Source organism: Cucurbita moschata, unplaced genomic scaffold (assembly GCF_002738365.1).
Source record: "Cucurbita moschata cultivar Rifu unplaced genomic scaffold, Cmos_1.0 Cmo_Scf00042, whole genome shotgun sequence".
Lineage (NCBI taxonomy): Eukaryota > Viridiplantae > Streptophyta > Magnoliopsida > Cucurbitales > Cucurbitaceae > Cucurbita > Cucurbita moschata.
In genome coordinates, this window is record NW_019268558.1 from 601,208 (window position 1) to 615,185 (window position 13,978).

The window sequence follows — 13,978 nt, forward strand, 5'->3', positions numbered from 1 at the left end:
AACACGGAGTTCACGCTCAACGGGGCGAAGTCATCCATCAAGCACCCAGAAAGCGGAGTACACAATTCCAACATGAATTAAACATATACATACGTATAGCAGAAATTTAAAGCATAATTACAACACTCAGATAATTCACCTCATACATTCATGTTCATTGCAATCAAATGGCCTAATTTCAATCATAGAAAGCTACCACTTAAGGCAAATAACTAGCATGCATGCAATCGAAGCGATCCTACAAGTATTTCGTCCTAAATACCGAGTGGTGACTTACTTGGTTTGATGCGTGCCCTTTTGCTAGCGTTTCTATGCCCGTAAGGTAAATATTGATTTTCCTCGATTAGGTCCCTATTCACATTAAAACATTGTTAGAATTGGAGTCGGGACGAAAATCGAGCAAACAGAAGGCAATCGGACGAAAACAGGTCTCTCATGCATCAACCGCGCGCCCTCATGCATGGGGAAGGACATCAATTGTAGGTGGCACGAGTGACTGCCACGCACAGACTACTTTTGTGCAGTCACGGGTCAAGCGGTCCAGTTCGAGTCGGATCAGCCAGGAGTTTGATTTGGGTTTTGCAGATGACACGTGTTGCCGTTCTGCTAGAGCTGCGTTGCTCTAGCCGACGCTCGACTCGTGTCCTCCGTTGGCCAAGCCACACTTCACCGCCCGCCGGTCGGCATGTGGCTATCGGATTTTTTTTTTCTCTCTTGCAATCCATAGCCCAAACCATTTCCCAATCAGTCATTTTCTCATTTTCAAATCTTTTGATCCGAAATCTAGATCGATATGGTTTCTTCGGCAAAATTTTAGATCATGTTACAAGCTATGTTATGTAATTTTTTTTGTAATTTTTTTCTTAACCACAGGATGAGTTATGAGCGTCGGAATTTTTTACCGTTCTTGGATGATTCTCGGATTTTCAACTCCGGTCATGTTTTTCAGCCGAGTTTTTTCACATATTTGGAAGAACAACCTCCCTATTTGAACATAAGATAAGGTTAGATCTAGAATCATTAAGGAGGATCTTAGATCTGAAGAAAATTGATCAAGAACCTACCTCGTGAACTCTTGAATCTTAGACAGAGCATCGAGCTCGCGAGCTTATCAGTCCTCCTCTGGTGTCTGAAGGTGGATTCCATGGGTGGTTTCCGATGAGATCTCCAGCGGTTTCTTTTGTTTTAAGAATGAGAAATAGAATTGGGATCAAAGGTGAGTATTCTCATTGATATTCATAACGTTTAAATAGAATACAAGCTACCAACTAATACCTACAAATAACGAAAATATAAATCAATAAAATATTGAGAATAAAATAAAATATACTACTAATCAAATCATAGGAAATAATATTAACTAATTATGAATATCTAAGATATATTCTATAACTAATTATTATAATATATTCTCCTAATATTATATCTCAACACTCCCCCTCAAGTTGGAGAGCATATGTCAATCACATCCAACTTGTCTTTACGAGTGTAGGTCAATAACACCCAACTTGTCTTTATGAGTGTAGGTCAATAACACACAACTTGTCTTTACGAATGTAGGTCAATAACACCCAACTTGTCTTTACGAGTGTAGGTCAATAACATCCAACTTGTCTTTCAGAAAATAGAGAGTGTAGGTGAATAACACTCAACTTATCGTTGAGAAAATAGAGTGTATGTCAATAACACTTTTGTCTTCCCAATAGTGAACATATCCGTCAAGTTAACTCTAAACAAGTATTTGCTGATGATATGAACACGTTGGTTTGTTTTTTAGACTTTCAAAAAATTATTGAATTTCCAAAAAAGATGTAAAACCAAAAAATAGATCACCTTTGATTAGTTTGCATTTTTAGACTTCTCAAGAAACTATTGAATTTCCCAAAAAGATACAAAACTCAGAAATAGACTGCATTTGATGTATCTCAGAATTTGAAGAGCTACTTCTTGATTTATGCATAAATGATTTACTCAAGGATTGGTAATTTGTTCTATTTAATTTGATTAGAACAAGTGAATATCCTGGCTGATCAGAGTGATGAATATAATAAGGATGTGTTAAATAAACATCCGAAATTTTGAAGTTAGATAATAACACCAAGATCGGTGCTCTGGATCATTTGAGAGGTTGTGAAAGAAAATACGAACATCTTGAATATGCCACCTTTGAGCTTGGTGAGAAATTTGAAGATGCTTATAACGTATTCTTGATATTGGATGATCGAGAACAGTTTGCCAAATGCCAACCATAGTTCTCGGTGAAGTAGAATGATTGAGATTTGGAAGCAATGGCGATGGTTTGGAAGTTCTTGAAAGCAGGAAGTTGTGGTTGTTGTGATACTCGATTGGACTTATCACGATAAAACTTATTACGATGGATGATCAACGGCTGTAAAGGCTTCACTGATTATGTTAGGGTTTGGCTTTGGCTCTGATACCAAACCCTAACTCAAAATGAAATTTTGATATTTAAGAATTCCAAGATGGGTGCTCTAATAACATGTTAAGAATGAGAAATATAATTGGGGTCAAAGGTGTATAATTGATATTCATAACGTTTAAATAGGATACTAATACCTACCGATAAGAAAAATATAAACTAATTAAATATTGATAATAATATAAAATATACTACTAATCAAATCATAAAAGAAAAAATATTAGTTCATTACGAATATCTAAGATGTATTCCATAACTAATTATTATAACATATTCTCCAAATATTATATCTCAACATTTTCTTTTCTCTCAACTTTTAACTCTAACCCTCTTGGTAAACGGATCGGGAGACCTTGGACCTCTATAATGGCTGACACATTTGCCCCTCTGTTGACTTGGCCAATTTTTTTTCTTCGACGTTACACTTCGCCTGTTATATCTCGATATGCATTATATTGGCCTAATAAGTTCTGATTTGCATAGTTATGCTACACTAAAATCACAAGAAGGGTTGAAATCACCCCATAAGCTTTGGTGGAGCATTTTAAGATTATTTTGACCCAAAGGATGATCCAAGCACATCTTTGTGAAGTTCTAGATCGATATAGAAGCGTATAAATCATGTTGTTGAGAATTAAGATGATGAGAAACGATGCAACGTTATGTGTTAAAGGATATTGGTCGACCTAAAGTAGAGCCAGAGAAAAATTTACGTACAACCGATGTATATGGTCAAGTGTACTTGTATTGAAGATGAAGTGAGGTATGGTTGAAAATGAAAAAAACTTCACTCAAAACTCAAGGAAAACACAAAGAAAGCAGAAAGTAACCCGACAATATGATGCCACCAGACTTCGTTATCTCCTCAAACTTGGGGTTAGATAGGTTTCTATATTATGACGTGGGATACATCATTCTTCGATATTATATTTTCAACTCTATGTGATCAACTTTTTAAAATGATAGACATATTAAATTAAGTATAAACCAAAAATAAAATAAAGTTTACAATACGATAATTTTTTTCACTTTACAAATATTTAAAGTTAAATTAAATATTTCATGGTTCAGTTTTATACAAACTTATTATATAAGATACTCTCGCTTGCCTAAACAATTTGAATCAAATCATTTTTAACAATTACAATTCCAACCTGGTCCATATATTATAGACCATTTATGTTATTTCTTCAACGTAATCATTTCCTATGTCAACCACATTCTTAGACTAGTTATATGTAATATAGTAAATAAAATAATGAAATATTTATTTATCATTAAAAAAATAAATTATTAACAGTGAGGGTTTAAGCATAAATCTTAATAAATATTGCATTTCAATTCCTTCCCAACGCATTTAATATTGGAAAAGAAGTAGTTCGAATCGTTAGTATTTAAGTTTTTCAAACTCAACAATTTAAATGCTGACGTAATATGGATTTATAATCAAATAATACTCTCCATTGGTATGAGACCTTTTGGAGAGCTCAAAGCAAAGCCATGAGAGCTTATGTTTGAAGTGGACAATATCATACCATTGTGGAGAGTCGTGTTCATCTAACATGATATTAGAGTCATGCTCTAAACTTAGTCGTGCCAATAGATTGGTAAATTCTCAAATGTCGAATAAAGGACTCCAAAAAAAAAAGGAGTCGAGCCTCAATTAAGGGAAGACATGTTTTGCTCGAGGGGAGGTGTTGGATGATGAAAGTCCCACATCGGCTAACTTAAGGAATGATCATGGATTTATAATTAAAGAATACTCTCTCCATTAGTATGAGGCTTTTTGGAGAAGCCCAAAACAAAATCACGAGTGCTTAAGCTCAAAGTGGACAATATCATACCATTGGGGTTGGGAAGAGTCGGTTCATCCAACAATTTCTACCTTCTCCTCCCATACTTTCAACCTCTTTCATCCATTATTGTGGTGCACCATTGTTCATTATCATCCTCGTTTCTTCTTCTCTTTTTCAACATCAAAGGAGATTTTTCATTTCGTTCATATCGAAACTAAGAGCAAATCCCCCTCATTTCAATCTAAATCGAAAGAAAATCAAAAGGGTCAACACAATTACAGTCCCCGATCAAATTGAAGGAGAGAGAGATAGAAAAGAAAGGAAGAATGAAAAACAATTAAGTTCACGACACAACGGTGACAAGCTGTTGAGTTTGAAAAACTAGAGCCATAAGTACAATCAAGAAACAAGTACGATGTATGATACTCTACTAATTGAGTCTCGAACACTTGGCTTATTGACAGAGACCGAACAATCAAAGCATTAATTAAATTAATAAGAAAAAAAGGCGTTGAGAGGCATTGATAGAAGAATTTCAATTTACGTCTCTGTAAGTAAGAGAACAAGTCGAGAAAATTGGGCCGACCATGAAGAATCGAGCTAGAAGCATTAATAGTGGAGGAGTTAAGTAGAAGATTGCTATCATTGGGTACAATACAGAGATGTATTCGTGGGTTCAATAATTAAATTAATACCCTCACCACAACGTGTGCGTTGTAACTAAATAAACAAAATCATACACACAGACAGCTGTTGAACTGTTCTTGGTACGACCAGATTTTAATTTTAATTTTAAATTTTAATTATTATTATTATTATTATTTATTATTCAGTGGGACCCACGGATCTTTCTTTTTCAGGCGGTGGTCCCACCTAATCCGAATAACAAAGAGTGTGCACCCTTATAACTACTAAATTTTATTTGATTTGACGTTGACACTACAAAATCAATTTTTATTTATTTATTTATTTTTAGAAAATTAATAACAGATTTGACCCCTCCGTTGATTAGGTGAGGTGGGGGGCAAATTGGTCATTCTGGTTACGGTTCGAGAATTGAAATGAAAGCTCAGACCGGGTCACTCTCTACCTCCTACGCGCCAACGAAGACCCAGCTGTATTACTTGCCACGTGTCACATTTCCACTATTAATTGTTATTATTATTATTATTATTATTATTATTAGTAAATAGTAAACCGGTTGCCTGCTTTCCAGCCAACACCAGCAGCCTCTTTTGCCCAACTGCATGCTTACGTGTCGCTTACGTAGCTGATTCCACGTCACGCTCCCCCCTTCCAAATATTCATTTTGGTAATGCTCGTAGCTAGTATATTATAGAAACTCAAATTTGGCTCGGAGAGTGTGAGTAAAGAAATGATACATGAATGAATCGAAGCCACATCCAAATGAAAGTGAACTTGAGGATATGATGACTAAGAAAAGTTTAAAGGAAATGAAAGTTAATATCTATATCGCCAAGGTGCATCTTCCTTTTTTGTGACTCAATTATAGGAACTTCATAGTTAAACGTCTTTATTTGGAGTAATTTTATGTTGGGTAACTTCCTAGGAATTTCCATGACCATGTCACAGTATGTAGAGAAATGTCGGGGCCATCAGGAGTCAAATACAAATTTCAAATATTAAGAAATATTAAGAACTGTAAACATGCACGAAATGTCATCATCCATACAAGGATGTCTTACCTTTATTTGAAAAATAAGAAATACTTATGGCATGCCCTTAGGCTTGAGTATTTAAATAAATACTCGGTAAGTAATCTCACTGTTGGGATCATGGAGTGCAATCATATGCAATATAGTAGAACCTATCCTTTCATAGAAAAACATCATGGGATGCCCTTGGGCTCCACTTTCTAGTATCGGCAAGGTTGGATGTGTAGTATTTCCCTAGACACAACCCACATAAGCCCGCAAGGCAAGATCATATACATACTCCCTACACTTGACTCGTCAAGCAAACGCACAATCGCGCTACTAGATATCACTAAGGGAAACATGACGAACATAAATATCATAAGATGCATGTCCATACTAATCATAACGAGAAAGTATCTCGATGCACATGACATACATAAATACATGAGGTCCACATAGCTTAAACTCATGACTTTAGCTTATGATGTAATTCATACTTCAATTCACTCATGACATAATGAGCCTATGAGACATGCATTTGTAAAACTTGTCATATCTTGCGTACTTAACATATATGGCTTTCTCATGTCTTAGAGGTATCAAGTGAACGTGTTAACATAGTTTCACAACATGACATAAGCATATCATACCTATAACATAATATCACATCACTGATGCTAACACTCATAATCATGACACATATCATCGTCCAACCAAACTAGTAGTGAAGTCATTACCTAGTTCGCTTAAGCCGACATTACTAATATATACTTGATGCTAGTTTGAAACTTCCCTTTGAAGTCCAACTCAACCTATGAGGATCCACGACATCAGGTTAGAATATGTCAATGAGCTTAACTCAGCTAAAGATACTTGATTTCTTCCGAGAATTCTCTTTTTTCAATTATTCTTTTCTTTGGCCATATTTTCACTCGACTTTTGCTACTCTCGATTTTGGCCTTATACATATCTAAATTTTATGATCGACTATAAAAACATATTTTAAATAATTAAGGATCCTTTTTAAAAGATAAAAAATAAAAAGTAAAAAATAAAAAAAATTATTTTAAAAATACTTAAATACCCGTTTGAAAGTCAAGAGTAATAAAATAAAAGAAAAGGAATTCAAATCTTAATTTAAAAAATTGAAAAACAAATACGCACGTGAAATATTTAAAATCAAACCAATTGAATGGTCTAATTCATTAATAATTAAATAATTAAATAATTAAATAAATACATATATAGAGAAACAATAATTATACGACTTTTTATAAAAAGAAATAATTTCAATGTTCATCAAATATCCTGAGTTTAATCAAATATCCTGAGTTTAATAATACTGATTAAACAAATATTATTTAACTACAATCTTTTAAGGATCTAATAACAACAATTTAATAATTAAGTTTTAAGACGGAAAACAATCAATTTTTAATTTACAATTAATCGTAAAATTGTGATTTTTATAAATATTTAGGGTTTAATTTTAACACTTAAAAAATAATTTAATTTTTAAATAAATTAGTCCAAAATTCTTTGGAAAATGAATGATAATGGACGGCAGAGGATGGGAATCGTCGAGATCACTATCCAATATGAGCCGTTGGATTTGAAGGCGTGTTTGGTCCGCGTCTTCAGCGCGTAAAACTTCACCCACGGCGCCATTAAAATTCAAACTGCCTTTATAAATTGTAACAAAATAATAATAATAATAATAATAATAATAATAATAATAATAATAATAATAATAATAATAATAAGAATAATATTAATTTTTTAATTTCTTAACCCTAAAATATTAAAATAAATACGGAGAACTAATTGTGACAATTATTTTTATGGCTTAATCAAATTTGATAAATTTATTTTTAATGCTTCCATTAATATTTTATATTTTATATTTTAATTTCTAAGCTTAGTACATCAAATATTGTAACCTCGTGTACAGAATTATATTTTAAATTTCAATTATATTAAGATTACTATAAAAATAATTAAAAAATAATCAACCAAACAAAAATATTTAAAAATTGAAAGGCTAAAATAAAATAAAAATAAAATTTTAAAAGTAAAAAGAATATAGAAGACCCAAATATGTAATATTAAATATTATGTTTGGCGTTTTATTTTTTCTGGCCTTTTTGGACATTTCCCCCTTCCAAATTTCAACAACCGTAAATACGCGGTCCGTTTTTCTCCCAATAAAATCCTCTGCTCCCGTTAGGGTTCTCATCATTCAACTCCCATTTTCTCTCTCCCTCTCTATGTTTCTCTCTCTACTTCCCATCTTTCGATACTCTCAATTCGACTTTTTCAAATTCCGATCCACTTCTTGTTTTCAGTTTCCTAGTTTCGATCCAATTTTCAGCTCCTTTTGTTCATGTAACAATGCCTGCCTCTGATTTTCAGGGTTCTTCGTCGCCGTTAGCCAACATTGGCCGTTCCATCTTCAGTATTCGGCGTGATCAAGTTCATTCCATGGAGAACGGCTCCCACGACGGCATTTCCATGGATTCCGACCTCGATTCATTCCAGAAGCAGGTCACTCAACGGTTCCTGGACTTGTCGTCGGCTTCTGCCGATGACATTTTGTCGCTCTCGTGGATTAGGAAGCTTTTGGATGCTTTCATTTGCTGCCAGGAGGAGTTCAAGGTCATTTTGTTTGAGCATAAGGCGGAAATTTGTAGACCGCCCATGGATAGGCTGGTTTCGGATTACTTGGAGAGGAGCGTGAAGGCGCTTGATGTTTGTAATGCGATTAGAGATGGGATTGAGCAGCTGAGGCAGTGGCATAAATCGTTGGAGATTGTGCTTAGTGCTTTGGATAATTGTAGTCACAAGAAGAATCTTGGTGAGGGCCAATTTCGCCGAGCGAAGAAGGCTCTGATAGATTTGGCGATTGCAATGCTCGATGAAAACGATGCCAATTCCACGGCCATTTCTCAGAGAAACCGTTCTTTTGGACGCAACAATGGTACCAGAGACCGCAGGTCTTTAGGGCATTTCCGTTCGCTTTCGTGGAGTGTTTCGCGCTCCTGGTCGGCAGCCAGGCAGCTTCAGGCAATTGGGAGCAATTTGGTTGCTCCGAGGGCGAATGAGCCTGTGCGTAGCCTTGCGATCCCTGTTTTTACGATGAACATGATATTGCTCTTTGTAATGTGGACTCTGGTGGCGGCGATTCCCTGTCAGGACCGCGGCTTACCACATTTTTCGCTGCCCCGGCAATTCGCGTGGGCGGCGCCAATGATTTCTCTTCACGATCGGATTTTGGAAGAATCGAGAAAGCGGGAAAGAAGAAATGCTTGTGGGCTGTTGAAGGAGATTCATCAGATTGATAAATTTGCGCATATTATGAATGAATTGGCGGATACAGGTCACTTCCCGTTGACGAATGATAGGGAAGAAGAGGTGAGGGAAAGGGTGCAGGAGCTATCTCAGATTTGTGAAGCATTGAAGATTGGCTTGGACCCTCTGGAACGGCAGATTAGAGAGATGTTCCATCGAATTGTTCGCTCTAGAACGGAGGGGCTTGATTGTTTAGGACGAGGAAATAACCCTGAATAGAAATGCTCAGATTATTGCAGATTACAGAACATCTTCAAAGTTGGCTTCCAGCCTTGTGTAATGTCATGGACAATGGACGAGTATAATAAACAAAAGGGTAAGAGGCTTTTGTTTGTATTGTTCAATGTATATCGTGCAAGGAAATTAGATACGGAATGTGACTCTCACATTCCTCAATGCTTACTTTTTTTTTTCTTTCCATTTTGGTGGGTTGGGGGGTTGGAGCTTGTACAATCCTATTCTGTCTACGTTACATCTTCGTTGATGTAGGTGTTCTTTGTGATATTTATTACATGGTAAATACAAACAATTTGTGTTGAGGTAGGCATATCTTTTGATGAAATTCTGCGTTATTCTCATTGGCTGCAATGGTTGTTTGATTGATTAAGAATAAGGAGATGGCTTCCTAACGGCCAATGGTTGGATATGATCTTTAAGTGCTCTCTGCATATATAATGAGTTCCACTTGTTTCGCCAGTTCTTTTGACTTATGGATTACATTGGATGCAAAACTTTTTCTCATTCTTCCATTTTGCAGGGAATTTGTTCAAAATTGTACGCTGGATTACCCTGCTTCTGCGAAACTGACATTCGGGAGGACACACACACGCACACACACTGTCTCTGTCTCCCTCGCATTACAATTCTTTCAAAATGCATCGATCGTTTAACTTTCAGCTATTTAATTCTTGGGAGAAAGAAGAAAGATAAAGCATAGGAATGAGGAAGTGTGTGGCATTGACTCATGGTTGTGTGAGGAAGGATAAAGGGGAATATGAGATTTACTCCAGTTGCTGGATTCATGCCATGTGAAAACTAGAAGAATATTTATGTAAGCAGAAGAAGAGAGTGCCTGAGCATACGTCGAATTTGATGCCTTGCTGCTCGAAGATTCTTTATTCTTTACGACGGAATTGTCCGATGGTAAATTTTCTATAAATTGTCTGCCCCCCTTGTTTCTGTGAAGATATTACTTGCTTGACCAATAGGCATACTTCTTAAGTTGGTCCTGTTTTCTTCATCCGGTTAGTTCTACCTACCTGCTTTTACCCTTGATGCTTAATATTTTGACAATGGACTTCTTATGAAGTCCATGCTGTTCATGCATTCCAACCGTTGTAAGGTCATCCAGAAGGGTTTGAAATTCATTCACCAACTTGTGACTAGCAATGACTGCATTGAATTAGTCTAATATTTATTTTTTGGTCAAGCTCCTTGTTATTGACTTAGAAAAATGTGGCCTTGCTTTGACATTCCCATAACTTGAAACCGCACTTCATCTCTACCAGTCTTTACCTTTGTTGTATGTCCTGATTGCGTAGTTTTTTTCTCATCTGATATCTGTAGCCAATAGTCTTTTGTTATTCATGTTCTCAATTAGAGCTTCGAAATAGCTAACAGCATGGGCAAAACTAGAACCTTATATATGTGTCCCTCGTATTATAATTGGTTAGCTGTCGTTAGGTGCAGGCTTTTATTGCCAAAAGTTCTTCATTGTCTTTTCTTTGCCAACTCATTCACCTCTTTATAAATGTATAATTAATGCAGTTGCTATTGTACAGGCCGTTTGTGACACAAGCCTGTAGAGCTTACCAACCGTTTGGAAGTTCCAAGTGGTGCTATTATCAGCAACTGGCCCTTTACATTATTGTTATGATCGAATTTACATTTTGGGTGTCTTGCGGAAAGCTTTTATTTCTTCAGTATTTTTAACCTCTCATATTTTTCTCTCGTTTTTTACTTTTTACCAAGCTAAACACAACAATTACAAGGGATGCGACTAGAGCTGACCCTGCAACGATGATTGGAATACGCATTTTCAACTGTTTTTTCTCTTGCTTTGCCTCCTTGCTCGAATCTTGATGTGTCACCTTCTGTGGTGAATTGCATTCTTCTCTTGCTTCTTTAGTTTCATCTTTTGTTTGGAAACTTTTTCCTTTTTGATCAACTTCTTTTTCTTCATGCTCGTGTGCAGGGCTTTGCAAATATGGAATTTCTATATCTTCAGGTTCTTTCAATTCCCGAGTGTTTCTATATGTTTCCAGCTTCCCCAGCTCCGCTCGAGTATGTCGATTTCGCTTAAAATTTTCCTGCTCTAATGTTTGTGCCTCTTGATCAATTGAAGCTTGTGGTTGTGTTTTGACATCTAGTTTCTTTTTTATCATGGTTGCTATATCACCATTATGTTCTTCAGCCTTGCCTTCTCCTTTTTCTTCTTGATGATTGGCTGTTTCTTGTGATGTTCCTTCCGCTACTTCTATTCCTTCCATACTTGTAACTTTAGGGACCTTTATTTGTCCATTCATATTTTCTTTTGTGCCCTCATACTCTGTAGCTTTTGTTGCTCCTGTTTCTAGTTGTTCACATTCAGAGTAGTCATTGGAACCTCCATCGGTATCTTCCATCTCATTGCCCTTCAGCTTCTCGATCTCTTCTGGGGTTGTTTCTGCTGCATATTCCATCTTGGAAAATGCTTCCCGCTTGGCATTTTCTCCTCCAAATTCTCCATTTCCATGAGTATCTTCAATTAATTTGGTCTCTTTGCCCGTTTCCGGAGTCTCAAGGTCTGTAGGTGTATGTGGAATCGCCTCAGCTTCAGAATCCTGAGATTCAAACGTGGCTTCGCCAGCTTCCTTTTCCTTCACTTCTTGAATTCCTACTCCAAGGATCCCCTCCTCCAATTTGGGCATCAAAATCTTCAAAATGGACTTTTCATCATTATAAGTGGCCTTGATTTCATCCAAAATCACACCATCTGGAATTCGAAAGATCTTCTTGAACCTCCTTGTCTCTGTTTCTTTCTTGTACGTCCATCTCGTAATCTCCATTTTCTGAACAGGTTGTCCCCAACTAATCTCGATCCGAGTACCGCTTCCATTGATAGTTATCACAATGTCGTCTCTTGCAAAACCTGCAACAGGAAAATGAGAGAAATGAGAGAGAGAGAGAGAGAAAGAGAAACAATGGATGGATGGATGGATGGATGGACGGACCTGGGAGTTTGGCAGTGAGAAGGAACATGGAATTGGTTTCATCAGAGAAGAAAGAATGAGTGGAAGTGGTCTTGAGCAAGTGAAGCTCAAAGGTTGAGGAAGGATCATCCTCTCTGGTAGGGCTGATCTTAAGTTCAAAATGTGAGGAATCATCCATTTTGTTGATGAAAAATGGATGAGTTAGAGGGAGTTTTATAAGAAGGAAGAGAGTAGGGGCAACAAGCAAAGGTGGGGTTTAGGTGAATATAATAAGTGACTAAACAAACTAATAAGTGGTTGCTTCATTCATTCATTCACATGGATTTTGCATACAACACTTATTCCTTACTTTTGAAGATAGGTTTGAAGGAGACAATGGTTACCTTTGCCTTGGCGGGAAGCTACAGCTCCATCACCATTGATGATAAGCTTGATCATTCCCCCCTTTTTCTCTCTTTCTCATCTTTTTTTATTTGATTTGATATGAAGGTAAGTTTGGGTGTTTGGGCTCAAGCCATAGATATTATTGACTGAAATATTTGATAAAAGAAATTCCAATAAAACCGTAGTCAATATCACTTAAGGAAAAAAGTATGACCCAACTTACCATGGGGAATGACAAAGGCGAAATACAAGATTGAGTTAGTGAAAAGTGTAAAATTTGAGAAACTCTAGTCTGACCCCTAACCTCTTATTTTGTGCACACCCTTGCCTTGACTTCTCTATGTAATCCTCATTTGAAAAGAATTAAAGTAGCATGAATATGTATAAAAATGCTGAATAAGTGCTTCCTTTTAGTTCTTAATTTGTTCTTAAGTATCATGTCATAGGTCCATTTATTCATTCATTCGATGCCTTGTTCATACTTGGGAGTTCATTTCTAAGTTACAAGCTTTTTTTAGGCTATACCTTAGGTTTACGTGGTTATACTCTTTGTAAGACATTTTGTAGAAACTACTAGTGATTAAAATCTTTGTAGGTGGCTACTGCTTTATTGTGATATAGATTTCTTGGAATGAAAACTTTTGTAGGGTGGAGGGGTATTGAGAGTAGACACTAAACCATTTATTCCTGAAATATCTAATAATTTATTCTAAAAATATCTATATCTTTTTAAAAAAATAGTTAGATATCTTTATTTCTAAAATATCGGAATAATTTTTTTCTAAAATATATAGGTATTTTTATTACCAAAATACCTAAATCATTTTTCTAAAATATATACAATGGGCTCATATAATTATTGGGTTTAACCCTATCGGGCTAGTGATTATATTTTAAGACTCTCCCCATCTGTACAAGTCCTCATTCGTTGCACCATGTCGAAAACTCTCATGTTTGTCAGCCACTTGGTCATCTGTTTTGATCTGTTGTATCTCGATTTTTTCTTCGGGACTTTTTCTCTAATGAAATGATAGTGCACCTCCACATGCTTTATTCTAGCATGACACACCGAATTTTTTGCTAGGTGAATTGCAGATTGGTTTGTTGCAATGAAATGGTATTGGATGGTCAATTTTCTAATACAAATCCTTGAGAGTTTTA

At 35.9% G+C, this 13,978-nt stretch overlaps 2 protein-coding genes across 2 annotated transcripts; one reads left to right on the forward strand and one right to left on the reverse strand.

The window, feature by feature from the left end:
• The first annotated feature begins 8,108 nt into the window (after positions 1-8,108).
• Positions 8,109-11,294, forward strand: LOC111433436. The gene is made up of 3 exons (XM_023070489.1): positions 8,109-9,558; positions 10,000-10,385; positions 11,024-11,294. Exon 1 carries the CDS (start codon positions 8,286-8,288, stop codon positions 9,459-9,461), a length of 1,176 nt encoding a protein of 391 aa, XP_022926257.1. The 5' UTR covers positions 8,109-8,285; the 3' UTR covers positions 9,462-9,558; positions 10,000-10,385; positions 11,024-11,294.
• On the reverse strand, positions 10,680-12,845 carry LOC111433395 (neurofilament medium polypeptide-like). The gene is made up of 3 exons (XM_023070447.1): positions 12,455-12,845; positions 11,411-12,372; positions 10,680-10,802 (listed from the first exon to the last, which is right to left on the reverse strand). Exons 1-3 carry the CDS (start codon positions 12,609-12,611, stop codon positions 10,680-10,682), a joined length of 1,242 nt encoding a protein of 413 aa, XP_022926215.1. The 5' UTR covers positions 12,612-12,845.
• Between the last annotated feature and the right edge of the window lie 1,133 nt (positions 12,846-13,978).